Here is a 27,224-nt window from a genome sequence, read left to right as displayed (position 1 = left end):
GTCAAGTGATTCTCCTGCCTCAGCCTCCCGAGTAGCTGGGATTACAGTGGTGCGCTACCATGCCTGGCTAATTTTTGTATTTTTAGTAAAGACGGGATTTCACCATGTTGGCCAGGCTGGTCTCGAACTCCTCACCTCGTGATCCACCCACCTGGACCTCTCAAAGTGCTGGGATTATGGGCGTGAGCCACCATGCCTGGCCAACATTTTTTAAAAAGTGGAAAGAATGAGGGAAATAGAAAATTCCTGTGACAACCACAGTAACTACTGCAGGCAGAATTCACTCATGGATGCCAAAATGAAGGGGCAAAATCTTAAAAGAGAGACATGATCTCTGCATAACTTCAAAGTATCTTCCCCAAAATATCAATCGCTGTGGTGGCTGTAATTCTCATCCACAAATTTCCTTCAGGAGGTAGCATTTAATTCCTTGGCTCTGAGTGTAGGCTGTCCTTAGTGACTTGCTTCTAAAGAATAGAGAAAGGGGACTGGGCATAGTGGCTCACACCTGTAATCCTAGCACTTTAGGAGGCCGAGGCAGAAGGATTGCTTGACCCAGGAGTTCAAGACCAGCCTGGGCTACATAGTGAGACTCCCAGTCTCTACAAAAAATAATCAATTAGCTGAGCATGGTGTTGTACATCTAATCCCAGCCACCAGGGAGGCTGAGGTGGGAGGATCCCTTGAGCCTGAGAGTTCAAGGTTGCAGCTGAGCTATGATCTCACCATTGCACTCCAGACTGGGCAACAAAGTGAGACCCTGTTTAAAAAAAAATAGAAAAAGGGAAAAACGGTAACTCAAACCAAGTGGTCAAGGTTAGCTTCGCCAGTAATAAGAGATACTGTTATCACATACCCCTTATGTGATGCAGAAAGAGCACATCCAGGCCGGACACGGTGGCTCATGCCTGTAATCCCAGCACTTTGGGAGGCCGAGGCGAGTGGATCACGATGTCAGGAGATCAAGACCATCCTGGCCAACGTGGTGAAACCCTGTCTCTACTAAAAATGCAAAAAATTAGCTGGGCGTGGTGGCGGGTGCCTGTAGTCTCAGCTGCTTGGGAGGCTGAGGCAGGAGAATGGCGTGAACCCAGGAGGCGGAGGTTGCAGTGAGCCAAGATCACGCCACCGCACTCCAGCCTGGGCAACAGAGCGAGATTCGATCTCAAAAAAAAGAGAAAGATAAAAAGAAAGGGCACATCCACTCTATGGAGTTCTCCCTCAAATCCTGTAACCCTAGTCTAATCGTGGGCAAGCATCAGACAAACCTAAATTAGGAGACATTCAGCAAAGCAACTGTTCTTCAAAAGTGTCAAAGTCACAAAAGACATTGACAGACTGAGGAGTCACCACATATTGGAGGGGAGTAGGAGACACAGAGATTAAATGCCACCTGGTGTCCTGGGTTGGATGCTGGAACAGAAGCAGGGCATGTGTGGGAGACCTGGGAAATCCAGACGAAGTCTGAAGTTTAGGTAATAGGATTATATCAATATCTGACTCAGTTTTGACACATCAGCCTGGTTACTGCAGATGTTAAAATCTAGGGAAGCTAGGTGAAGGGTATATGGGAGCTCTGTGCTGTCTTTGCCACTCTCTGTAAGTCTAAAATCATTTCAAAAGAAAATGATTGAAAGTTGCTAGGATTCTCTCTCTGTTGCTGCACCTTATCCGTGGAAACCTTCTCGTTTCAGGGATGATGCAGTGTGTGATTGCAGTCGCGGACAAAGTATTCGATGCCTTCCTGAACATGATGGCGGATAAAGTAAGCCTCTCCAGCATGAATGCGTGTCTGTCTGCTGGAGGCATCTGGGGCACTGCGGTACCTGTTTCTTTTGCATCTCTAGGCCAAGACCAAGGAGAACGAGGAGGAGCTGGAGCGGCACGCTCAGTTCCTGTTGGTGAACTTCAACCACATCCACAAGAGGATAAGGAGGGTGGCAGACAAGTATCTATCTGGTCTGGTGGATAAGTAAGCTCATTTTCCTGCTAATGTTTTGTGTATATGTGTATAAACTTCTGTGATTTCAAATGCTTGGAAAAATCATCCTTATATTATTAGCCTAGGAAAAAATAGAGTCAGAATGAAAACTCTTAAGGGTGATGCAGCCTCCCTCCCATGTCCGTGAGTTTCCTGCAGAGTCTGAATTTTGGTCCAGAAACTTCTGTTCATTCTGAGCTGTCGATGTTACTTACAGCACGTTTGCTGGGTGCCACATCCCTGTGTTTCTCAATCCCACCCACTCTGGCATGACCTGGTACACCATCTTCTAGCCCAGGGCCCAGCCAGAGGTCCCCTGGTAGAATCAGTATCTTTGGGCTTCTCAGGAACAAAAGCCCACACAGACCCTTCTGTGCTGTACACTCTTTGTTCTGGGAGCCAAAACAGACCCTGTTGGGACATGTCCCCACACTGATGAGAACTCTCACAGGTGGGCTGGACCAGCTTCTCCAAGGTGAGAAGGCCAGAGGCAGCAAAACACCTACACAGAGGCTGCCTGCAGCTCCCCAGAGGTATCCAGCAGTTCTGGAGCCTGTCGCAGATGCTGTGTGCCTGGTCCAGGCAGCAGGGCCATCAAAGGTGGTCAGGAGCCAGCCAGGGGTCACGAGAATGAGTCCAGCACACACGTGGCGTGTGTCTGAGCTGGGCCTCTGGTGGGTCAAAGCTGTGCAGAGACACCTCTCCTTCACCCCGGGGGCCATCGGAGCCCATGGCCTGTCTTACTCCAGGGTGTCAGGTGGATACTGTTGTTTTCTCCATTATGTGAGAAATAATGGAGAACCCTGGTCAGAAACTAAGAGGATTGCTTTGGGAAGTGAGGGGTGTCCTGGCCAGTGCATAACCAAGGCAGTTGGTGTCAGGTTTATAGCAGGTCACTTGGGACATGTCTGGCCCTAAGAAGTGGGGCTGGCAGGGGCCTGGAGAGCCTTTCTGACCAGGCACTGCTCACCTTACTGCAGTGAGCCTGAGGAGGCCAGGCATCCTGCTGCAAAGGCCTCCCGACCTCCTCCTTCAGCTGGCCTGAAGCAGATATGGGCTCGGGCTGGCAGCTGAGGGGTCTCCTAGAAGCAGACCTTCCTTGGAGGTTTGGCTCTTGGTCCTGAGAGCCGGCTCTTGGTGCAGGTTTCCCCACTTGCTCTGGAGCGGGACTGTGCTGAAGACCATGCTGGACATCCTGCAGACCCTGTCATTGTCACTGAGTGCTGTGAGTGTCCCCAGGAGACCTAGGGCCCAAACACCACCAGCTCTACCACCACCCCGCCGGCCCTGTCCGCCCTATGTTGTGGCATGCTTCTCTGACAATAAGCCTGAACGTAATTAATGCTACAGGTGTCGAGTTGAGGGTGAGGGGCCCCAAATCCACCTGGTGTTTTGCAGTAAGTTGCATCAAGTATGGAGGCTTGTCACAGACAGACAGGTGGTGGGAAGGGGTGGCCCATGTGGTTGCTAATGGCAACTTGGGGAAGGCAGTTTGGAAGAGGGAGTCTTGCTGTGCTTGCAGGATATTCACAAGGACCAGCCTTACTATGACATCCCCGACGCCCCCTACCGGATCACGGTTCCTGACACATATGAAGCCCGTGAGGTAGGCCCGACACGATCCCCTGCATTAAGGGCCATCTTTACCACAGTTCCCTGAGTATGTCCACGAGGTGGTCAACCTGCATGAGCTCACCCAGTCCCCAGCAATTTGAGGTGTGGGTGGTGCTGGCCCCATCCCCCAGTGAGGAGACCAAGCCATTACCAGGCCCCACCGTGTGCAAGGGGAGCTGGCTGCCCCCAGGTCGCTCTGTCTTCCAAGCCCAGCTCTCCCACCTCAGCCATGTTGATTCAGCTGTGTTCTCGGTTTAGCTGCCAAAGAGGTCTTCAGCTACCAGCCAGTTTATAGCCTCTCAAGTCTGCATCGCACAAGCATGATTTTCAGGTGGACTTCACTTCTCTGAGGTGCACTGACATTTTGTTATTGTGGTAATAGGGGATCATGCCTTTGACTTGTGCTATCCGATGCGGAAACTGGCAGCATAAATCACTCCAAAAGAGGAGGATGTACTGGGTCTCTTCTCTCCCCAGCTCGGTCTCAGAGCCGTCACTGTGGCAAGACTGAAACTCAGCTCACAGCTCCTTCAGCCTGGGCTGAGTCATGTCCTACCTCTGGACCTCCCTGCCAGACCAGCTGTCAGTGGGGGGTTTCCCACAGAGTGGTGTGGCACCGAAGAGGATTTTACCACCCAGAGCCTGCCCTTCCGTCCAGTCCCAGACCCAGGACACAAGTTGCACAGTGTCCCTGTAACATGTTATTCATGTAGATTCTGCCACAAACCTTGTGCAGGAATTACAGATCATAGTGTGTGTGGGCTTCCTGGCCCCAGGGGCCTTGAGGTTCAAACTTAGTGGCTGTGCTAGTCTCTTGGGCTTCTGTAGCAAAAGACAACAGACTGGGCAGCTTGAAAGGACAGACATTGATTGTCTTACAGGTCTGAGGGCCGAAGTGTAAAATCAAAGTGTTGGCAGAGCTGGTTTCTGTGGAGACCTCTCTCCTTGGCTTGTGAATGGCAGCCTTCTCCCTGTGTCTTTACGTGTTCTTCCCTCTGTGCACACCCTCCTCCCTGCCCCAGTATTTCTGTGTGTCCAGATTTCCTCTCCACACACATAAGGAAGGATACTGGCCAGATTGGATCAGGACCTACCCTATCAGCCTTTTAATTGAATCACCTCTTTAAAGCCCTGTCTCCAAATGAGTTCCACTCTGAGGTACTGGTACCAGTTAAGGCGCAGCATAGGGATTTGGGGAGACACAGTTCAGCCCATGGCAGTCACTACGGCAGCTCAGATGAACCGACCTCGGGTTGTTGAGAAGCAGCTTCACCCTCTTCCAGAGCATTGTGAAGGACTTCGCTGCACGCTGTGGGATGATCCTGCAGGAGGCCATGAAGTGGGCGCCTACCGTCACCAAGTCCCACCTGCAGGTACTTTCTTGAAACCATCAAAAGGCAATCTCCATAAGCTCCTTCAAGCTCCCCAAAAAGCCTTACAGAGACATGAAGAACTCAAAATCCAAATAGCACTAGTGTGAATGGAGACTGGAAGCATCAGTCTAGGGCCTGAGAATAATAGATGCCTCAGAGGCTGCTCTGTGTTAGGAGCGCCTGTGGGGCGAGTGCTGGCCAGGGCACAAGGAGGGCATCTGACGGCTCACACCAGGTGAGGTGCCAGGTCTGTGGCAGGACTTGGGGGCTGCTCACGAGAGCAAGGGCTTGTATGGTGGATGTGGGAGGCTGCCAGATGGCAGCATCTCTAAGGGCCAGGTGCATTGCTGGCACCTATGCCCAAAGGCGGGGGCCTGACCAAGGCTGCTGGAGCAGAGGCAGAGCTGGGGACTTGTGTCCCATTAAAGCTCCACATAAGCTGCACATGTAGGTGCATGGGAGTCTTTCAGACAAAAGCACTGGCTTGGAAACTCAGATGGCCACGAGGTAAACCATGTAATGCCACAGGGTGTGAGAGGAAAGAATTGCCTTAAAAGGAATCAAAGATGAGAAAAATACCCCTGGAAGGAATCTGTGTTAGCAGAGAGTGGGTGTGCTGAGAGGAACTCTTGTGAGGTTTACCTTGGCAGCACTTTAAAGATGAAACAGGTTCAAAGTGTTTCTGGTTGTGGAGTCCAGGAAGGATAGAGCAGCCAGCTCCAAGAGTCCTGAGAGCTGTGTGGAAACGCAGTGGCAAGAAACTATTTCCCTTTGTTCATTTACAGCAAAAGGGCCTCAGGTCCCGAGGCTGTCTGTCGCCTGAAGAGGGGAGGCCCCCTCTAATGCCTAGAAAGTTTAAGTGGACAAAAAAAGCAGTTGATAGAGCTTTTTACTGCCTCACGCAGGTCTGGCCTAAGAAGGAAATGGAAAATGAAAAGGCTTGAAGGCGGTCTTGATTTTTCCACCAGGTGTCCCCTTGGCGTGCCCCAGGCCTGCCCTTTCATTTCCCCTGCAGTGCGCTTATTCCCCACCCTCCGTGCCCAGCCCCAGCCTTCCCCGAATCTGCCTTCTCCTCCACCCACCAGAGTAGTCTGGTTTTAATATGATATCTGGTCAGTGTACTTCCCTTTTAAACTTGATCATTAGTCACTCTTCATCACCATGGTGTCCAAGGATGGGTTTCTGGAGCTCCAGGAGTCCCCTAAAACCATTGAGACAATTCTGCATGTACATACTCCTGTACATTCTTCTTAGGGGAATTAGTTGGTTCACGCCTGTAAACACCTTTGCGTGACCCTGGAGGCCATTCTCACCTGACCTGCATCTGGCCCAGGCTTGCCCTCACCCTGGAGACCCTTGTCTTTGGTATTCCTGCAGGCTGAGCCCCCTGTGGTCCCCAGAGCAGGAGGCCTCCCTCATACCTCTGGGCTCTGCCAGGTATCCCATTGGCCAGCACCGTTCTCCCACTGGTGGCCAGGTGGACACAGCTGTTGTTCTTCATTCCTGCTGTCCAGTTCACCCACACCAGGCTGCTGGTATGCTGCAGTAAAGAACCGAGGCTCCACACCACACAGCCTGCCTGTTGACCGCAAGGCCAAGGCTTTGTAGCTTATTTGCCTTGTGGCTACCACAGCAGATGCTCAGCAAGGATGTGCTGAAAGAATAAATGGCCCTCCACCATTGATGGTGCAACACCGCAGTGACTGCATGACAGCCGCTTGGGGAATTGGCCTCGTCCTCAGTCAAATGAGCAGTAGCTGATCAGAGAGGGGCTTTGACTTACTGACAGTCCCACAGCTAGTTAGGGAGGGGCAGACCCAGGACAGAAACCCAGTGTTTGGTCCATTTACCCACACCTTAATTTATAGTTTTATTTTCCTCTTTAAATGAAATAGCAAGGCCAGGCACTGAGGCTCATGCCTGTAATCCTGACATTTTGGGATGCTGAGGCGGGAGGATCACTTGAGCCCAGAAATTCCAACCAACCTGAGCAATATAGTGAGATACCATCTCTACAAAAAAAATTACAAAATTTGCCAGGCATAGTGGCGTGCCCCTATAGTCTCAGCTACTTGAGAAGCTGAGGCGGGAGGATGGCTTGAGTCTAAGAGGTCGAGGCTGCAGTGAGCCATGATTGTGCCACCACACTCCAGCCTGGGTGACAGAGCGAGACCCTGCCTCTAAAAAAATCAGATAAATAACTGAAACCGCATGTGTTTTTCCTATTTCAGGAATATCTGAACAAACATCAGAACTGGGTGTCAGGACTGTCCCAGCACACGGGGCTGGCCATGGCCACTGAGAGCATCCTTCACTTTGCTGGCTACAACAAGCAGAACACAACTCTCGGGGTATGTGTGAGCCTTCTGAAGAGCAGTGACCCCTTAGACCATAGGAGCCACAGTGCAGGGGAAGGCTTAGAGCTCAGCTGTTGCTTTTCATGACGCACATGAGTACATGCAGGGTGCTGTGGATGTCTGTTGACAATGGTAGTGGTGCAAGCCGCACCTTGGCCCAAAGAAGAGGTGGCCATTGAAATGAGTGTTTCCTTATTGTGCTTTTTTTTTTTAATTTGTGGATTTATGGGGATCAGTGCTTGATATGTCAATGATCAGATTTTGATTTGAATGTCCCCATCTGAGAGGTTGGAAACAGAGCTCCACTGGACACGGGCAGTGCGATGCCACAGTTGCACTTATCTGGAGCGTATACTGGACTCCTGAACAGTTCTGTTTTCTGCAGGTGCTGAACCGCACATCAATGCCTTCAGCTTCTTGTTCTGCTAGAGATTAATCTAGAGGACAGAAGGTTCACACAGCAATACTTTCTGAGTTAAATTAGAGCTAAGAGTTAAATAGGATTAAAACAGGTAGTTCCACCTGGCCATGTGACTGGAGCTGGTCACAGAGATTCTGTTGGTTAATGTGAATCTAGAGCCTGGCCATGTGTGCTTCCCAACTCTCTCCAAATGGAGTGTGGGATGGGATATGTGGAGGTGCAGAGGCTGAGCACCCAGGAGGAAGGGTGACAGGCCTCCCTTGGGTTACCGGCAAGAGAGAGAGGCCTGAGTGCCCTCTGGCCTTTGTGGGGCCTGAGGCTGTGCCAGAGAAGGCTGGTGTCATCTCGCCTCATTTTGCTATCAGGGCACTTCCCTCGAGTTCACTGCACTATCTCTAAAGACACCAGTCTAGCAGACATGGTTGAGCTGGGTCCAGCCTGCACCTGCAGGGCCGCCCGCCCCAGGCCTCCTAGTCTGATGGGGCACCAGGTATCAGTGTCCTGACCTGGACGTCTCTGCCACTGGGTGGCCACAGAGGCCAGAGGCGGAACTCATAGACTGTAAGTGTTTATGACAGTCATAAGCCTTTTCCTTTTTGGGGGTGGTAGGAGCAAAGCTTTATTACGTAAAATAGAATATGTGTTCCCATTTGTAAGCCTTTTCTAGACTCTAGCCAGCTGACTTGTGAAAGATCTGTTTTGCCTAAAATATTTGGTTCTTTTTCCCCAGAAAATTCGATGTGAGTTAGGTTTTCTCTAACTTATTTTTTTTTATTTTTAAAAATTAATTCTGGGGCCAGGCACGGTGGCTCATGCCTGTAATCCCAGCACTTTGGGAGGCCAAGGCGGGCAGATCACGAGGTCAGGAGATCGAGACCATGCTGGCCAACATGGTGAAACCCTGTCTCTACTGAAAATACAAAAAATTAGCCAGGCGTGGTGGCGGGCGCCTGTAGTCCCAGCTACTTGGGAGGCTGAGGCAGGAGAATGGTGTGAACCCGGGAGGCGGAGCTTGCAGTGAGCCGAGATCACACCACTGACTCCGGCCTGGGCAACAGAGCGAGACTCCATCTCAAAAAAAAAAAAAATTCTTTTTTTTTTTTTTTTTGATGAAACCCCATCTCTAGTAAAAATACAAAAATTAGCCGGGCATGGTGACGTGCACCTGTAATCCCAGCTACTCGGGAGGCTGAGGCAGGAGAATCACTTGAACCAGGGAGGCGGAGGCTACAGTGAGCCGAGATCGCATTGGGCAGTCAGGAGTGATGGTGGAAGGGAGGGAGCTGGCCTGCACTGCCCACCAGGTGCTGTTTGCCATGCCAGGACATTGTGTGTGTCATTATGTTGAACGTGTAACAACATTGTGAGAGGGCCACTCCTATGCCCACTTTACAGATGAGCACATTGAGGCTCAGAGACATTGACTTCCCAGGGTCTCACAACTGATTAGTATCAGAGCCAAGCTCTAACTCAGTCCTGCTTGGTGCCAAAGACCACATTGTTTCCAGAAAATGTAAAGCAGTTTTACATGATCTATTTTTTTAAATAAACCAGTTTAATAATTTCATGAGAAAAATCATGTATTTTTGTTCTCGTTTGTATTTTAATATTCCCCAACATCTGTATTTTTTTCTCCTGGTCCTCTTTCTCCACACCATGTCCCCTCAAAAAAAATCCCTCTAAACTCAAAACAGTTGAGAAGCTCACTTTCCCCATTAGTACTGATGCTAAAGGGAAATGCGAAAGGAGGTCCTTTTCAATGCATGTACTCTGCAGTGACCGTGGATGAACAGGAACTGAAAGGTGTGGCAGCCAGCCTGGGTTAGGAAGCCAGGTCACTGAGGCCCTGGGGCTGGGAGGCTGAGGCTGAAGCAGAGAGAGTGGCTGGAGGGGTGGAGTGGGTGGGCGGTAGTTTTCAAATATTTTTCTCCCATTCTGTGGGTTGCCTTTGTATTCAAGGTGTACCCTTTTCTGTCTCTTCCCATTAGACTGAAGAGCAGCCAGCAGATGTTTAAGAGCCTGCTGGCCTTGGCTCTCCCCTTCAGCCCCTTTACGGTCTGTAAGTGACATTTATAAGCTGCACACACAACTCTCAAGGAGATGGCTGTGAATGCTTTCCATGTGATGGCGTTTCCATCGCAGGTGACAATTACTCTCACAATCTAGTGATTCTTTCTCTTGCAAAGACCTATTTACCAGTAGCAGAAACTGCCTTCCAGAGACTTTTTTTTTTAGTTTCTTATGGAACATATCAAACAGCTGGGTATTCTAAAATATTTTGCTTTATTAACTTGCCAGCAGTGAAGATTTTTATTAATAGTAACCCCCAGATCCTAGTGTGACTTCTTAATTGGGTTTAGGCTTAGCCATGGTAAACACGAGAAAAGGATAGTGCTGCCATAGTCTAAAATAATGGTTATTTGTCTGTAGGCAACTCAGCTGACCGAGCGTCCGGCCTGTGTGAAGAAAGACTACTCCAACTTCATGGCATCCCTGAATTTGCGCAACCGCTACGCAGGCGAGGTACTTCTCTTGTCCTGGCACCCTAGGTCCTTTAAAGTGTCCTCTTGTTTTGAGGCCTGTTGGCTGCTTCCTAGTGGAAAATGAACAAAGGGTCCAGGTGATATGGAATTAACATATTTTAGGAGGATTTAAAGGGCATATTTTAGGGGGATTCTTGGCACATTCCAGAGTGTTTATGACAGTTACTTGTTTTTTCCACAAGAGGGTAACTCTGTGTACACTCTGGCTACACTGAATGAAGGTTTTTAATTTTTTTGGCTTTTTTTTAAAGTAGTAACAAACATTTACATGCCATAGGCTCTTGGGCACTTGGTAAGATGTATGTATTATTATTCCAGTTTTATAGATAAACGGAGGTTCCCAAGATTAAGTAACTTGCCAAAGTCACACAAGTGGAGTGGGGTCTGGAACCACATCTTCCAACTCCACATCATGGGCTTTCACCCACCACACCACAGTTTATTCCAGCCTGACCAGTGCCATCACATCTCTGGGCCTCCATTTCCTGCTCCATAAACTCAGAAGCTAATCTACACCATTTCTTTTTGTTTGTTTGTTTTTGTTTTTGTTTTTGAGATGGAGTCTCACTCTGTCGCCCAGGCTGGAGTGCAGTGGCACAATCTTGGCTCACTGCAAGCTCTGCCTCCTGGGTTCACGCCATTCTCCTGCCTCAGCCTCCCAAGTAGCTGGGACTACAGGCACCCACCACCACGTCCAGCTAATTTTTTGCATTTTTAGTGGAGACGGGGTTTCACTGTGTTAGCCAGGATGGTCTTGATCTCCTGACCTCATGATCTACCCGCCTCGGCCTCCCAAACTGCTGGGATTACAGGTGTGAGCCACCGCGCCCGGCCTAGTCTATGCCATTTCTAAGCTCCCTGGCGACTCTGAAAGTCTATCAGTGGCCTGGTCTGAGTGGGAGTTCACTCCTTCTTAGCACTCTGTCACTTGTGTGTTCTTTTCTCTGGAAAAAAAAGTTATATTTGTCTTTAAAAATAGATAGGTTGGCCAAGCACAGTGGCTCACACCAGTAATCCCAGCACTTTGGGAGGCCGAGACAGGAGGATCACCTGAGCCCAGGAGTTCGAGGATGCAGTGAACTATGATCACACCACTGCATTCCAGCCTGGGCAACAGAGCAAGACTCTGTCTCAAAGAAAAAATTATTCATAATAGTAAGGAGGGCTGGGTGTGGCCGCTCACGCCTGTAATCCCAGCACTTTGGGAGGCCAAGGCGGGCAGATTATTTGAGGTCAGGAGTTCGAGACCAGCCTGGCCAACATGGTGAAGCCCTGTCTCTACTAAAATACAAAAATTAGCTGGGCGTGATGGCGCATGCCTGTAATCCAGCTACTTGGGAGGCTGAGGTGGGAGGATCACTTGAACCCAGGAGGTGGAGGTTGCACTGAGTTGAGATCATGCTACTGCACTCCAACCTGAGCATCAGAGCGAGACTCCCTCTCTCAAAAAAATAATGAGGCTGATATTATGTTTGAGTCATTAATTGAGTTTGAGGAAATGTATTTATCCAGCTCACATTCATGCAGTCCCACCGTGGGTCAGACCCCAGGCTCACTGCTGGGTACAATGATGAGGGACAAGGTTCCCACCCTTGGGGAACATCTGCAGTGGTGGCACTGCCAACATGCATTTCTAGAGGAGCTGTTCTTTTTAAAAAAAAAAGCTGTGATCAGTAGTAGCATCATTGAAATGAGCCTGTCTCTCTGCATGCATGAGCTCCACTTTGGGGCAGCGAGGCACCCACCAGTGCCACCACAAGTGTGGTCTGGTGGCTTCCAGAACCTCACCCACATTGCCTGGATTATATGCTTAGTTGCTGATGAGAATGTTTTTGCAGGTATATGGAATGATTCGGTTCTCAGGCACCACAGGCCAGATGTCTGACCTGAACAAAATGATGGTCCAGGATCTACATTCAGCTTTAGACCGCAGTCATCCTCAGCACTACACGCAGGCCATGTTCAAGCTGACTGCAATGCTCATTAGCAGCAAAGGTAACTCACTGAAGCACTGTGGAATTCTGGGCTCGTTTCTAAATGATTGCTGGCCTTGATGACCCATAGCCAGCTGGAGTACTGGCCGGAGAAAGAGCAGGAGCTCCCCTAGTAGAGGAGTATCTCTCATGAGTGGAAAGTCAATAAAAGGCCATCACTGGCCCCAGCTGGTCAACTCTTGTTGGCCTAGGGAAGCTGTTTTGGGGTTCAGCCGTTGTTGGAGGCTTCTGACTGACGTGTTCGGTTCCAGATTGTGACCCGCAGCTCCTTCATCATCTGTGCTGGGGTCCCCTCCGGATGTTCAATGAGCATGGCATGGAGACGGCCCTGGCCTGCTGGGAGTGGCTGCTGGCCGGCAAGGATGGAGTGGAAGTGCCGGTAGGACCCTGACCTCGGGTTGGCACTGAGGATGGGATGGGATAAGAGACGGGAGGAGCCTTCCCTGGTGCTGCCACCACCAAGCATGGAGACACTGGGCAAGCCCCTCACCTTCTCAAGCCTCAGTCTCCTTATAGATTCTATGATTATACCTGACAGTCACAGAAAATAGAATATATGTTAACAGCATCCCACTGGTGCCTAGAAGCTGTTATCTCCCAAAACCTCGGTAGGGGGAGCCATTTCCCTACTGATATTGGAAATCCAGCTTTTTGAACACCTGTTAACTTTGAATCTGATTGGGAGCAGTTGTGTTTGTCCACAGGAACGTTTTTCTTGACCTAATCTTGGGATCAGCCCCCTTTCCCTGCATCCGTATTTCTGGAGTTGCTACTGCGGGGGGCCCACAAGGAAGTTTATACTCACCTTTCAGCTGATTAGATAAACACTTAAGAACAATTTTATTTTTCAGAGATCCTGTTAACTGTCAGGGTAGCAGGGAATTTGACATGTTTTCTTTCTGTGTTTCTTAGGATCAGTTTAAATGAGTGGTCAGAAAGGGGGATTTTGATTTTCTTGTTCCCTCAGGAAAATGGGAATATTTCCAAAAATGGAATTAAAATGTTCCAGGCTGGTGGTGGTGGCAGTGATGATAATATCTCACATTTGCTTGATATTTTATAACCTCGTGGGGTTTGTATCAATCACACCATTCAGTGCTCTTAGGAAACATTTTGGTCCAGTGGGCGCCTGGGGGAGGTTATCTAGTCAGGGGGACACCTGTGAACCTGTGAAGTCAGGGGAGTGCTGGGTTCTCAGCCTGACCAGCCTGCTCCCATCAAAGATATGCAGAAGGGCCTGTGGAAGTCACGCTTCAGCCTGCAGGGCTCTGATTCCTGGGCAGGGCTCCTCACCTGCATGGTGAGCATCATAACAAGAGCACCTGCATCCTAGTGAGCTGTCCGTAAATGACAACTGGAGTGGCCACAGCAGTTATAGTTCTTGCCAGGGAGACGATTCTGCAGAGACAGCTGTATACTATTGCCATTGTGGACACCCACTGCCATTATGACACCCAATTTCTCCCTCTAATTCCTTGTGTCCTGTTATCATATTTTACTACTATATGCATTAGACCTTATAATGTTGTTTCTGTTCAAAAAAGTCAAAAGTCTCTCAAAGAAATTAAGACGAGGCTTTGTTACAGCATTATAATTTATCCAAATGTTTTTCATCACTCACACTTTTACAGTCTTCCTGTGATCTCCTCTGCCAAGTAATTTTCTTTAACAGTTCCAGTAATGCAGGTCTGCTGGAAATAAATTCTCTCATCTTAGTTCACCTTCATCTTTGATGCATATGGATTATTTTTTCTAGGCCTGTGATTCTAGGTTGATAGTTTTTTGTTTTATTGTTTTTAGCATTTCAGATATTATCTTCTATTGTCTATTAGCTTGCATTGTTTCTGGAGAGAAGTCAACAGTCTTTTTGTTTCTCAGTACAGCCGGCCCTCCTTATCCATGGCCCACATCCTGGAACCAGTTCCCTTGAGGATACCAAGGATGACTGTATATGTTATTGTTTTTCTTTTGACTACTTGTTGGATGTTTATTTTTCATTTTTAGTTGTTTGACTGTGTGTGATTTTCATTGTATTTATCCTGTTGGAATTCATTGAGCTTCTTAATTTTAGGGATTTAGGATTTTCATCAAACTTGGAAATCTTGAGGTCAATATTTCTTTGTCATTTCTTTTTCTTTTTTTACTTCCTAGGCTCTCAAGGTCAATATTTTTAAAAATTTTTTTTACTTCATTCTCTCTCTCTTCTCCTTTTGGGATTCCAGGTACACATATTAGTGACTTGGTGTTGTCCCATAGATCATCGACATTCTCTGTAGTCTTTTTCAGTTTTTCAGGGTTTTTCTCACTCTTTCATTTGGTTAATTTTTTTTTAACCTGTATACCAGTTCACTGTTCTTTTCTTCTGCTTTATTCATTCTGCTGTAAAACCATCTTGTATATTTTTTATTTCAGATACAATTCTCAGATCTAGAAAACAAAACAAAAAATAAATAAATATTTAATTTAAAAATAAGAAAAAGAAACAATTCCAGATCTAGGATTTCTAGTTAATTCTTTTTTTTTTTTTTTGAGATGGGGTCTCACTCTGTTGCCCAGGCAGGAGTGCAGTGGCACAATCTTGGCTCACTGCAACCTCCGCCTCCTGGCTTCAAGTGATTCTCCCACCTCAGCCTCCCAAGTAAGTGGGATCACAGGCACCGGCCATCATGCCCGGCTAATTTTTGTATTTTTGTACAGACAGGGTTTCACCATGTTGGCCAGGCTGGTCTTGGACTCCTGACCGCAGGTGATGTGCCTGCCTCAGCCTCCCAAAGTGCTGGGATTACAGGCATGAGCCACCACGCCCAGCCATTTAATTCTTTATTATAGTTTGCATTTTCTGCTGCTGAGATTCTCTTACCTTCATGCATTCTTTCCATTATTTCTTATAAATCTTTGAGCATATTTATTGTAATTATTTTTATTTCCTTATCTGGTCTGTTCTTGTATTTGAGTCATCTTGGGTCAGTTTCTTTTTATATTTTTTCTTCACTGAAAGTTTTTGCTTCTATACTGGACATTGTACATTTAAATAAAACTGACAGTTGAGGGGGACTGCTGTATATTTTCCCAGAGAGAAGGAGGTCTTTATTTTTTTTCTTTATTATTTTTTTTTTTTCTGAAGACAGTCTTGCTATGTTGCCCAGGCTGACGTCAAATTCCTGAGCTCAAGTGATCCTCCTGCCTTGGTCTCCTGACCCAGTAGCTGGGACTTTTTTTTTTGGTTGCCTTTTTTTTTTTTTTTTTTGAGACGGAGTCTCACTCTGTCGCCCAGGCTGGAGTGCAGTGGCCCGATCTCGGCTCACCTCGGCCTCCCAAAGTGCTGGGATTATAGGCGTGAGCCACTGCGCCCGGCCAATTGCTTTTTTTTTTTTTTTTTTTGTGACTGAGTCTCACTCTGTTGCCAGGCTGGAGTGCAATGGTGCAATCTCGGCTCACTGCAACCTCCACCTCCTGGGTTCAAGCAATTCTTCTGCCTCAGCCTCCCAAATAGCTGGGATTACAAGCATGCGCCACCACACCCAGCTAATTTTTGTATTTTTAGTAGAGATGGGGTTTCACCATGTTGGCCAGGCTGGTCTTGAACTCCTGACCTTGTGATCTGCCTGCCTCGGCCTCCCAAAGTGCTGGGATTACAGGTGTGAGCCACCACGCCTGTCCAAGATGTCTTTCTTATGTCTGGTGGCTCCTCCTCCTACTCAATAGCTGGTCTTGGCAGGAAGTATGGGTTCTTCCTGCTTTTTACCCCACTTCCTTTTTTTTTTATTTTAAGCAAAATTGGGAAAGGTGTCTTAAAGGGATTTTTATACAAACCAAATTACTGTTTCATTTGGGGTCTTTTGGAGTCCAGCTTTCACTTCCTGCTCCTGCCATCTCCAGTGGCTCAGCTGGCCTCAGGTCCCTTGGCCTGTGTCAGGCTTCTCCACCCACTCACACTCACACCTGGCACTGGCCCCAGCAGCACGTGGTCATTCAGGTCCTCACTCCCTGTCTCTGCTTCCACAAGGACCTGACCTGTCCAGGTCCCATAGTGCCCAGGAGATGAAGAGATGTCACACTTGCTGTTCGCATCTCAGCGTGGGGACAGTGGGGAGCCTGACCTCCTTACAGGGGTCTGGGACCTTCATTTCACTGAGAGGGGAAAGATTCATGATCCTTGTATGGTACTTAAAATTCATGACCCAAAATAAATGCATGTGGGCTGCACTAGTAACTGACAACTTGCTCTGGTCCTGCTGTGTGCCCAACTTGAGCAGGGCATTATATGTATACTACTCTCCTGTCCATCGAACCCAGGCCTTGGGGTCTAGGCTGATGGTTGCAGTTTCCCCCACACCCTGAGGCTGTCCTCCTCTGGGCTCAGGAGGGACCCGATCCTGGGAAGTCTTAGCCACACTCACTCCTGTGTGGGCCCAGGTGCCCACCTGCCTGCACACACCTGCCTACACACTATCTCTTGGTGGGACTCTCCACTTCCCAGAAGAGGACAAGTGTGCCCTCCTCTCAGGGTCTTCTGGAAGCCCTGGTTTCACCACAGATTGTGACTGTCAGGACACAGTGCTGCTATGGTCAGGATTCCTTTCCATATGCTGCTTCAGCCTCAGACCTCGGTGGGCCTTAAGAGTAGGGGCTGCTCAGCCAGGCGCAGTGGCTCACGCCTGTAATCCCAGCACTTTGGGAGGCCGAGGCAGGTGGATCACCTGAGGTCGGGAGATTGAGACCAGCCTGACCAATACAGAGAAACCCTGTCTCTACTAAATATACAAAATTAGCCGGGTGTGGTGGCATGTGCCTGTAATCCCAGCTACTTAGGAGGCTGAGGCAGGAGAATCGCTTGAACACAGGAGGCAGAGGTTGCAGTGAGCCAAGATCGCACCATTGCACTCCAGCCTGGGCAACAAGAGCGAAACTCCATCTCAAAAAAAAAAAAAAGAAAAAGTAGGGGCTGTAGCCGTTCCCATTTCACAGGGCACTGGGGGTGCTCCTGACCACGTGTCAGCCCTCACATTGTACCTGGGGCTCTGGAGCCCAGATCCGTCTCTCTCCTCTCCACTTCCTTAGTCCAGGTGCCCTTGAACCTCTGGCCTCCCTGTCTGGTCCTCAGATAGGAGTGGGTCCTCAGATAGGAGTGGATTGGTTGACCTCTGGGGGCAGGGCAGATGGAGTACAGATATCACTAGCAGGTCCCAGATAGTAGGAGGACAGATCAGCTCAGGGAAAGCTGCTCACAGCCTCCTTCAGAGCTCTGGGTCTTGAAAGCAGCTGTTGTGGGAGCCTAACTGCTTTTCCCAGGGACTTAAGGCCTTCGTAATTTTTGTAGCCCTTTCATCCTCCAGAATAAAGGGACCTTCTTGAGCTCAGGGCCTTCTCAGTACTGGCATGCCCCAGGGCTCCTCCTCCCTGCCTGGGCACTCTGGCCAGCTCTACTGCTTACCCAGCCCAGTCACTCCTAATCCAGGTGCATCCCTTCAGTGGCTTGGCCCACAGCCCACATGGTGAACTGATTAGCAGCCCCAACTAATGGGTCCAACCTCAGCTCCAGACACCGCTACACTGGTCGCCCATCTGCCATCACTGTTGATGCCAGGGTGGTTCTTCCCTTCACTGTAGATGCCAGTGGGGCCCCTCCCTTTACTGTAGATGCCAGTGTGGCCCCTCCCTTCACTGTAGATGTCAGCAAGGTCCCTCCCTTCACTGTAGATGCCAGTGAGGTCCCTCCCTTCACTGTAGATGCCAGCGTGGCCCTTCCCTTCACTGTAGATGCCAGTGAAGTCCCTCCATTCACTGTAGATGCCAGCGAGGTCCCTCCCTTCACTGTAGATGCCAGCGAGGTCCCTCCCTTCAGTGTAGATGCCAGCATGGCCCTTCCCTTCACTGTAGATGCCAGCGAGGTCCTTCTCTCTGCTCAGACATCTTTGACTCCCTCTTATGCACATCCCACAGATGACTCTCAGCACATCCCATCACCTTCACCTTTGAGGTTTATCCAGGATCTGACAAGTCCCAGCATCCCAGCTGCTGCCCTCTGGCCTGGCCTCCTGCTCCCCACCCCCAGGCATCTTTCGCTTCTCCACATGCAGTTGGCACAAGCCAGGGGGGAATCAGAGCCCCCCTACACACTCGAAGGTGGGCTTGTTTCTGTGACCTGCAAGCCCCCTTCCCACCTGACTTCCATCCTCCCTCTTCCCCTCGCTTGCTGTGCTGTGGCCATGCTGGGGTCCTGCTTGCACTTCCCACGGATGATTCTCAGCACATCCCATCAGTTTCACTTTTGAAGCTGCCCTCCTGGGCTGCTCCCACCATAGGCCGCATCATGCATTCCCTCTTCTCAGACGGCCGTGCCTTGCGCCTCACTCCTGTGTCTTCTCCAGGGCTCATCTCAGATGTCCCCTCCTTTCTAGGGCTCTCCCTGGCCACCTGGTCTGTCACACGCTCACTCACACTGCTGTTTCTTAGTGTTTCTCAGTGTGTGTAGCTTATTTCTTGTTGTCTGTGGTCCCCACCATAGACTGTGTGGTCATGTTTGTCTTCATTCACAGCACCATGCCCAGAGTCCACAAGGCCCTGGCACAGAGGCAGCCACCAGGATGTGGTTGTTTAACAAATAGGTGGGAGTGTGTCTCTGCCATGGCTTCTTGTCCGTGGCAGTTCTGGGGTCCCCCCCCCATTTTTTTGCTCCCTTGTCTGCTTCCATAAGACTAATTGGTTCTGCAGGAAACAGAAAGCAGGCTCTAGTGCCTCGTCCCCCAGGAGTCCTCACCCCATGGCAGCTTAGAGGGAAGCAGCAGACAGAGCCCCGCCCCAGGCTTCCGTCGGCTCCTGACCATCCTGGGCTTATGTGGCCTTTGTCTCCACCCTCACAGCCTCCAGATGGCTTCTGTGCCTCCCAGCAGGAAGGAAGACAAGGACAGAGTGCAAAAGGCAGAGGCCAGCTGCCTTGACCTTATGAAGCTCACCCTGGCATGTGTTCCCAGGGCCTTGCCCAGTTCACTCTCCCTGGCTCATTAGAGTGGCCGGGGAGAACAGTGGCCGCCTCAGCCAGCAGGGACCCTGGCTGAGAGCCCTGTGACTGGCCACGTGGCCACCCTGATCCACCTCATCAGGAAGAAGGGAGGGGATGGGTAACGGGGAGGGAGCCGCGGTGTGTGTTCTACTCACTAGGCCTCATTGCCACCTCTGCACAGGCACTTGGAGCCCTTGTAGAAGCTGGTGCTGCTGGGACAACAGAGGGATAGAATCCTCTATGGCCAGACGCCAAATGCTGTTTCTTAGTCTCTTTGTAAAAACACCCAGAAATTGTGGGGGCTTTCCACGTGTGAGCTGCACCTCTTACTCTCTCCAGCACCCAGGTGTCTCCCGGGTACCATGCTGCTCCCTCTGGGCACCCCTCATGCGCCCCTACGGAATGGGGACCTGGCTGTGCATGACTGGGCTGTGGGAGCAGCCTGACCCTGGGCTCCCAGGCCTGGCCATGGTGGCTGCAGGCTCACCTCGGCTCCATGGGCCTTTCCTGATCTGATTAGCTGGATGAAGGCATCGAGTAGGGTCTGTGTGGGGTGGAGAGGAGGAGCCAGGCTCTGGATCCAGAACCCTCTTCTGCCCTTGCCAGCTCAGCAGCCCACACAGGGGTCTTCCCGCTCACAGCCACAGAGGATTCTCAGGGTTACAGAGAAGAGTCACCTACCCAGTGCCTGTCAGGTCATCAGGCACATCCCAGGGTGCCACCTCACACCCTGCAATGTCCACACTGTGAACCGGGTTGAACAGAATGCAGCCTTGAGAGGCTGGAGAAAATACACCAAGCACTGACACGGATGACCCTGGGATGTGGGACTATAGGCGATCTTCATTTTTTTCTTCATACTTTTCTTGGTTTCTAAATCTTATTCAGTGAGCACATGTTCCTTTTTTTTAATTAGAGAAAACATGACAGTAGCCCCTTTTTGTGTTTCACAGAGGAACTAACATTCCTTCTGTATCTGTAGTTCATGCGGGAGATGGCAGGGGCCTGGCACATGACGGTGGAGCAGAAATTTGGCCTGTTTTCTGCTGAGATAAAGGAAGCAGACCCCCTGGCTGCCTCGGAAGCAAGTCAACCCAAACCCTGTCCCCCTGAAGTGACCCCCCACTACATCTGGATCGACGTACGTGCCTGTTCCCCCACCAAGGCTCTGGGGTGCTCCACCTGGGGGGCCAGGACTGTTGCTGGGGTGGGGGTAGCCGAGCCCAAGTTCTCCAGCAAGCCCGGCCGGTCAGCCCAGAACCCCTCCTCAGCTGTCTCTGCCGGCCCCAGGGTTAGCCCGGCTCAGCCCCACCACCACAGCGTCCTCCTCTTTTCGCTCAGTTCCTGGTGCAGCGGTTTGAGATCGCCAAGTACTGCAGCTCTGACCAAGTGGAGATCTTCTCCAGCCTGCTGCAGCGCTCCATGTCCCTGAACATCGGCGGGGCCAAGGGAAGCATGAACCGGCACGTGGCGGCCATCGGGCCCCGCTTCAAGTGAGGGCCCTCTTCCTGGGGAGCACAGGGCCCCTGGTGTGTACAGTATGTCATGGGGTGTCTGTGTATCACGGTACTTCTGTAGACGGGGAACACATTTCAGTGAGCTGCTCCTGGAAGGGCAGGGAAGAGAGTCCAGAAGGTGAACTTGGCCCCAGGCCAGGCTCCTGCTCTGACCAGGTCCCGGGCTCCCTCACAGGCTGCTGACCCTGGGGCTGTCCCTCCTGCATGCCGACGTGGTTCCAAATGCAACCATCCGCAATGTGCTTCGCGAGAAGATCTACTCCACTGCCTTTGACTACTTCAGGTACTCCCCCAAGATGTGCTGTGCAGCGTCCAGGGACGGCCCAGCCCCACCAAGTGCTCCATCGCCCCAGACCCCCAGGAGGTCACTCAGGAATACACAGTTGCCCAGTTGTGCTTACCAACATCCTCCTTCAGTATCCCTGGCCCCCTGGATTTAAATATCCTTCGGCCCTGTGCATGTGTCCCGTGTACTTAGAGCTAGCCTCCCAGCGAGATGTAGGCAAATTTTCCCTCAGTTCAACTGATTTAGGAGATTAAGTGCATCCATTTAATTTCCCTATTAATGTGAAGGCTTATTGCACGAAGAATTGCAAACACCCACTGCCTGGGGCTCTGCACCCATAGGCTGTGCTGTTGTATGAGTACAGCTTCCTTGCCCTGATCTGCCACAAGTGCAGCTTCAGTGGAAAGCTGTAGGGGCTGCTGTGGGCAGTGAGGGAGGAGGGCATAAGAGGGCTCCCGAGCCACCACACCTTCCCATGGGAATGGGCCAGATCATCCTTGCTAATGACTGGCTTTGGGCTGACCTTTTGTCATTAAGAAACTGTCTACATCACCTTCTCACTGCTTTGTGTGACTGGCCTCTAGTCCCTGACTCCAGACACTCAGCCCTTGTTCTCTTATGGTTGTTTGAAGCTGTCCCCCAAAGTTCCCTACTCAAGGAGAGAAGCGACTGCGTGAAGACATAAGCATCATGATTAAATTTTGGACTGCCATGTTCTCAGATAAGAAGTACCTGACCGCCAGCCAGCTTGTTCCCCCAGGTAACCCTCAACAGTGCAGCCGCTCATGGTGGAGGCAGGCAGGACAGGGGTGCAACGTGGGCAGCCCTGAGGGTGCCAGAGGTAGAGACGGAAAAGCCGGTAGACCCCTCTGAGCCCTGGCCTTGGCTGTGTTGCACGGTCATTGGAGGCCAGTACATGCCTGCCTGGCTCTGCTTCTCCTCTGGCCTGAGCTGAGAAGCATAAACACGCACCCGAGGCAGCTGAGCAGACTCCACTCACCGCGCTTTCCCTGCGCTGGCACCAGCTGCGTTCACACACCCCTCTGAGCAGCTGGCTGCGTTCACACTCCCCTCTGAGCAGCTGACGGCCCAGGATTGGGCTGAGGCTGGTGCACACCCACATGACTGGGGTATGGTCTGTTGTTGTCTTATAGGAGGCAGTCAAATGGACAGATGATTTCAATATGAGGGAACTGTGGGAGCACTCCTCGGTGACAGACACTTGGCCCATCCAGAGTTGGGGAGTCAGAGATGGTTTTCCGGAAGAGAGACAGTTGAGCTGAGTCTGAAAGGCTGCACCAGCATGTGGGGTGGACAGGGCAAAGCATTCCAGGGAAGGGAATGCCAAATGAAAACATGCCATGCAAACAAGCAGCAAACCTCTGCAAGGAGGCTATGCCCTGTTCTCCCAGCACCTAGCTGATTGCTAAGCACAGACTGAGAGACAAGAGAGGGTTTTCTTTTTTTTTTTTTTTTTTTTTTTCTGAGAGACAGAGTCTCACTCTGTCGCCCCAGGCTGGAGTGCAGTAGCACGATGTTGGCTCACTGCAACCTCTCCCTCTTGGGTTCAAGCGATTCTCCTGCTTCAGCCTCCTGAGTAGCTGAAACTACAGGTGCTCACCACCATGCCTGGCTAATTTTTTTATTTTATTTATTTATTTTAATTATTTTGTTTTATTTTATTTATTTTTTTTTTTTGAGACAGAGTCTTGATCTGTCGCCCAGGCTGGAGTGCAGTGGCACGATCTCGGCTCACTGCAAGCTCTGCCTCCCAGGTACATGCCATTCTCCTGCCTCAGCCTCCTGAGTAGCTGGTACTACAGGCGCCCGCCACCACGCCCTGCTAATTTTTTGTATTTTTTTAGTAGAGATGGGGTTTCACCGTGTTAGCCAGGATGGTCTCGATCTCCTGACCTCGTGATCCGCCCACCTCGGCCTCCCAAAGTGCTGGGATTACAGGCGTGAGCCACCGCGCCCGGCCTTTTTTTGTTTTTTGTTTTGAGACGGAGTCTCACTCTGTCGCCCAGGCTGGAATGCAGTGGCGCAGTCTCGGCTCACTGCAAGCTCCGCCTCCCGGGTTCACGCCATTCTCCTACTTCAGCCTCCTGAGTAGCTGGGACTACAGGCGCCCGCTACCACGCCCGGCTACTTTTTGTATTTTTAGTAGAGACGGGGTTTCACCGTGTTAGCCAGGATGGTCTCGATCTCCTGACCTCGTGATCCGCCCACCTCGGCCTCCCAAAGTGCTGGGATTACAGGCATGAGCCACCGTGCCCGGCCAATTTTTTTATTTTTTAGTAGAGACGGGGTTTCACCATATTGGCCAGGCTGGTCTCAAACTCCTGACCTTGTGATCCGCCCGCCTCAGCCTCCTAAAGTGCTGGGATTACAGGTGTGAGCCACATTGCCTGGCTGAGAGGGTTTTCTTTAGCAGACCCACAGCTGACAACCTAACTAGCAGGAAAAGGAAAGAAAAAAGCAGATGTAGTGATTTTCTAAGGCAGCTTTCTGGCTCCACTTAGAAGAGGGCAAACAGTCCTTACAGTCTGCCCCCACAGGCCCTCAAGTTGTCACCGTACTAAAGGACTGTACATTGCCGGTGATCAGATAACTGCCATCTTTTATCAAGAAAATTATGATATTTGTTTTATTCTATTTTATTTTCTACTTTTCTTAGAAATGCAGTCTCATTCTGTCGCCCAGGCTAGAGTGCAATAGTGTAATCATAGCTCACTGCAGCCTCAAACTCCTGGGTGCAAGCAATTCTCCCACCCTAGCCTCACAAGCAGCTAAGACTACAGACACAATGCCAGCTCCCCTGGCTAATTTTTATTGTTCTTGTTGAGACAGGGCATCTTGCCTTGTTGTCCAGGCTGGCCTCAAACTCCTGGTGTCTAGCAGTCCACCTGCCTTAGCCTCCCGAAGTGCTGGGATTACAGGCATGAGCCACTGTGCTCAGCCTATTCTATTTTAAATAGAAGAAGGCCAGGTGCGGTGACTCACGCCTGTAATCCCAGCACTTTGGGAGGCCAAGGCAGGTGGATCATTTGAGGTAAGGAGTTCGAGACCAGCCTGGCCAATATGGTGAAACCCCATCTCTACTAAAAATATAAGAATTAGCCAGGCATGGTGGTGGGTGCCTGTAGTCCCGCTATTCAGGAGGCTGAGACAGGAGAATCGCTTAAACCCGGGAGGCGGCGGTTGCAGTGAGCTGAGATCGCACCATTGCACTCCAGCCTGGGCAACACAGCAAGACTCCTTCTCAAAAATAAAAAATAGGCTGGGCACAGTGGCTCACGCCTGTAATCCTAGCACATTGGGAGGCCGAGGTGGGTGGATCACCTGAGGTCAGGAGTTTGAGACCAGCCTGGCCAACATGGCGAAACCCCGTCTCTACTAAAAATACAAAAATTAGCTGGGCGTGGTGTCGGGCACCTGTAATCCCAGCTACTTGGGAGGCTGAGGCAGGAGAATCACTTGAACCCAGGAGGTGGAGGTTGCAGTGAGCTGAGATCATGTCATTGCACTCCACCCTGGGCGACAGGAGCGAAACTCCATCTGAAAAATAAATAAGTAAATAAATAAAACAATTTTGAAAAGGTTAAAAGAAATATAATAAAAATGTTTAAACATTCCATCTAGAATACTTAACTTCTCACGCTTTTGGAAAACTCACCATCCAGACAGGTTTGTTCCTGCAGTCGATTCCAGGGCTCCAGAAAGTGCCCACTCTACCACTAATTGCCTTATCTCTGGTGAATAGTAGTTTATTTTTTGTGGTACCTTTTCTTGAGCCACCTCACTCTAGAATCAACAATGTGTTTGCCCTCAGATAATCAGGACACCCGCAGCAACCTGGACATAACTGTTGGCTCTCGGCAACAAGCCACCCAAGGCTGGATCAACACATACCCCCTGTCCAGCGGCATGTCCACCATCTCCAAGAAGTCAGGTCGGTGGGAGGTGTGCTGCTGGGGCCATCACATGCAAGTTATCATTCTGGTTGCAAGCTGCTTGATGGACACTTGCTCAGACAGCAGAACAGAGCACTGCAAGCTTCCTCTAGGTGTAGAAACTCAGGGCAGACAGGTGGCATCTGAGGACTACAACTGTGCTTTGTCTTTCCTCCTAGGCATGTCTAAGAAAACCAACCGGGGCTCCCAGCTGCACAAATACTACATGAAGCGCAGGACGCTGCTGCTGTCCCTGCTGGTAAGGCCCACAGGTGCAGCTGTGCCTGCTGCCCACCACCTGCCTGTACAACACCTGGTGGCCGGGGCAGCATGTGGGCACTCACGGAAGGTGTGCATATCAGGCCTTATATCTTATCTTGCCAGGCCACCGAGATTGAGCGTCTCATCACATGGTACAACCCGCTGTCAGCCCCGGAACTGGAGCTAGACCAGGCCGGAGAGAACAGCGTGGCCAACTGGAGATCTAAGTACATCAGCCTGAGTGAGAAGCAGTGGAAGGACAATGTGAACCTCGCCTGGAGCATCTCTCCCTACCTGGCCGTGCAGCTGCCTGCCAGGTGGGCCCCCGGGCACCACAGCCTGACACAGGCCTCACCAGAGGTCCAGCGCAGGGTGCTTGCCAGCTGGGTCATGAGTGCTCAGGAGTGCCCTGCAACCCCTCTCAAGGATGGTCAGGAAGTAGTCTAGTCCTCGAGCCCCAGGACACTCCCCCAGCCCTTCTGTGCAGAGATAACCCAGCAACCCTCGTGATCTTTTCAGATGCCTGCGTGGGATGCTGCAGCAGCTGGAGCCTAGGGAGGTAGCAGCAGGGTGAATTCAGAGCCAAGATCTGATTCATGCCGGATAGGAGGCATGTGGAGGCTGTCACTCCTGGCAGGCGGCTGCCGGAACCGCCTTGGGGAGGGTTTGAGTTTGTTCCTGGATGTCACCTTTCAGTGGCAGAGTATTTGGAGGAGGCACACGCTGCAGACAGCAGCGACATTCCTGTGATCTCTCTGTGGCAGCTCTTATGGGGACAGAACTTCAGACCTATGGTGGCTGAGAGGGACTACAGAGTCCCTGTTTAGAATCCCACCAGATGGTCCACAGCCTCTTGTGAATGTGTCCAGGGTGGTTGATTCTCCATTGTGAGCCCAGACCTGCCAATGTACTGCATCCTCTCTCCAGCCCTACTTTGATCCTCTGGAATAGGATCGCAGAGCAGCTCTGCATTATCTCAAAGCACAGTGTTCATGGGACGTCTGCCTTGCGTTAGCCTGAGGTGGGAACACCTGGAAACTAGTAGCTGCCCCTTCATGGGCCAGGTGCCTTGTGGCCCCTGGACTGTTGACTGAGACACTGACTCACTGGATGAGCAGCTATGGAGAGTCAGGAGAGGATATGGTAGGAAAAAGAATAAGAGGCAGGGGTTTTAAGACAAGGGTGGTGAAAGGAAGCCCTTTGAACAGTTAAGTGTAGAAAAATTCGTTTTTCTTTAAGAAAGTGCCAGCATTTCATCACAGTGGATTATAATGCTCTTTTTAAAAAACACTAATGTTCAGCCCTACTAGTTAGTGGCATAATAGAACATTTAGCCGTCACCTGGCTAAACATTTTTTTATTTAAACTTTTTTTTTTTAATTTCTGTGCATATGTAGTAGATGTCTGTATTTATGAGGTGCATGAGATGTTTTGATACAGGCATGCAATGTGAAATAAGCACATCTTGGAGAATGGGGTATCCATCCCCTCAAGCATTTGTCCTTGGAGTTACAAACAATCCAGTTATACTCTTTAAAGTTATTTTTCAACATACAATTACGTTATTATTGGCTGTAGTCCCCCTGTTGTGCTATCAAATAGCAGGTCTTCATTCTATTTGTTTGTACCCAAGCCGTCACTTGGTATTGATGTGAATCCCTCCAGTTCAGCGTTTCCCCCTGGCTCCCCTCACTCCAGTGTGGTGGCAGAGTGCAGGTTCCCTGGCGAGGCAGCACCACCCATACCCTCTGTGCACTGTAGGTTTAAGAACACAGAAGCCATCGGGAACGAAGTGACCCGTCTTGTTCGGTTGGACCCGGGAGCCGTTAGTGATGTGCCTGAAGCGATCAAGGTAGTGTAGCCCACGTACCAGGGCCTGAGTTCAAACTGCACAAAATAGCACACTGCACCCAGAAATGCC

General features: G+C 50.4%; 1 protein-coding gene and 2 long non-coding RNA genes across 4 annotated transcripts in view; 1 reads left to right on the top strand and 2 right to left on the bottom strand.

The window, feature by feature from the left end:
* Positions 1-27,224, top strand: part of PI4KA (phosphatidylinositol 4-kinase alpha) — a 155,162-nt gene that overhangs the window by 107,857 nt on the left and 20,081 nt on the right. For both annotated transcript variants that reach the window (XM_024240188.3, XM_054543085.2), the window contains exons 24-40: positions 1,695-1,765; positions 1,848-1,972; positions 3,125-3,206; positions 3,504-3,587; positions 4,879-4,968; positions 7,200-7,319; positions 10,177-10,269; positions 12,128-12,284; positions 12,535-12,662; positions 20,269-20,427; positions 20,628-20,779; positions 20,979-21,086; positions 21,722-21,849; positions 24,922-25,041; positions 25,222-25,301; positions 25,427-25,620; positions 27,065-27,155. In XM_024240188.3, coding sequence (XP_024095956.3) covers positions 1,695-1,765; positions 1,848-1,972; positions 3,125-3,206; positions 3,504-3,587; positions 4,879-4,968; positions 7,200-7,319; positions 10,177-10,269; positions 12,128-12,284; positions 12,535-12,662; positions 20,269-20,427; positions 20,628-20,779; positions 20,979-21,086; positions 21,722-21,849; positions 24,922-25,041; positions 25,222-25,301; positions 25,427-25,620; positions 27,065-27,155 — 1,982 coding nt within the window. The remainder of the gene's footprint in view (positions 1-1,694; positions 1,766-1,847; positions 1,973-3,124; positions 3,207-3,503; positions 3,588-4,878; positions 4,969-7,199; positions 7,320-10,176; positions 10,270-12,127; positions 12,285-12,534; positions 12,663-20,268; positions 20,428-20,627; positions 20,780-20,978; positions 21,087-21,721; positions 21,850-24,921; positions 25,042-25,221; positions 25,302-25,426; positions 25,621-27,064; positions 27,156-27,224) is intronic.
* Positions 4,679-6,020, bottom strand: LOC134761154 (uncharacterized). The gene is made up of 2 exons (XR_010139432.1): positions 5,611-6,020; positions 4,679-5,029 (listed from the first exon to the last, which is right to left on the bottom strand). It is a non-coding gene; the product is annotated as an uncharacterized LOC134761154 (long non-coding RNA).
* Positions 9,338-17,949, bottom strand: LOC129052537 (uncharacterized). Its single transcript, XR_008517593.2, has 3 exons — positions 17,718-17,949; positions 13,089-14,710; positions 9,338-10,339 (listed from the first exon to the last, which is right to left on the bottom strand). It is a non-coding gene; the product is annotated as an uncharacterized LOC129052537 (long non-coding RNA).

Source organism: Pongo abelii, chromosome 23, assembly GCF_028885655.2.
Source record: "Pongo abelii isolate AG06213 chromosome 23, NHGRI_mPonAbe1-v2.0_pri, whole genome shotgun sequence".
NCBI lineage: Eukaryota > Metazoa > Chordata > Mammalia > Primates > Hominidae > Pongo > Pongo abelii.
The sequence above is the reverse complement of the archived record's forward strand: the minus strand, read 5'-3'. Positions and strand labels throughout refer to the sequence as shown.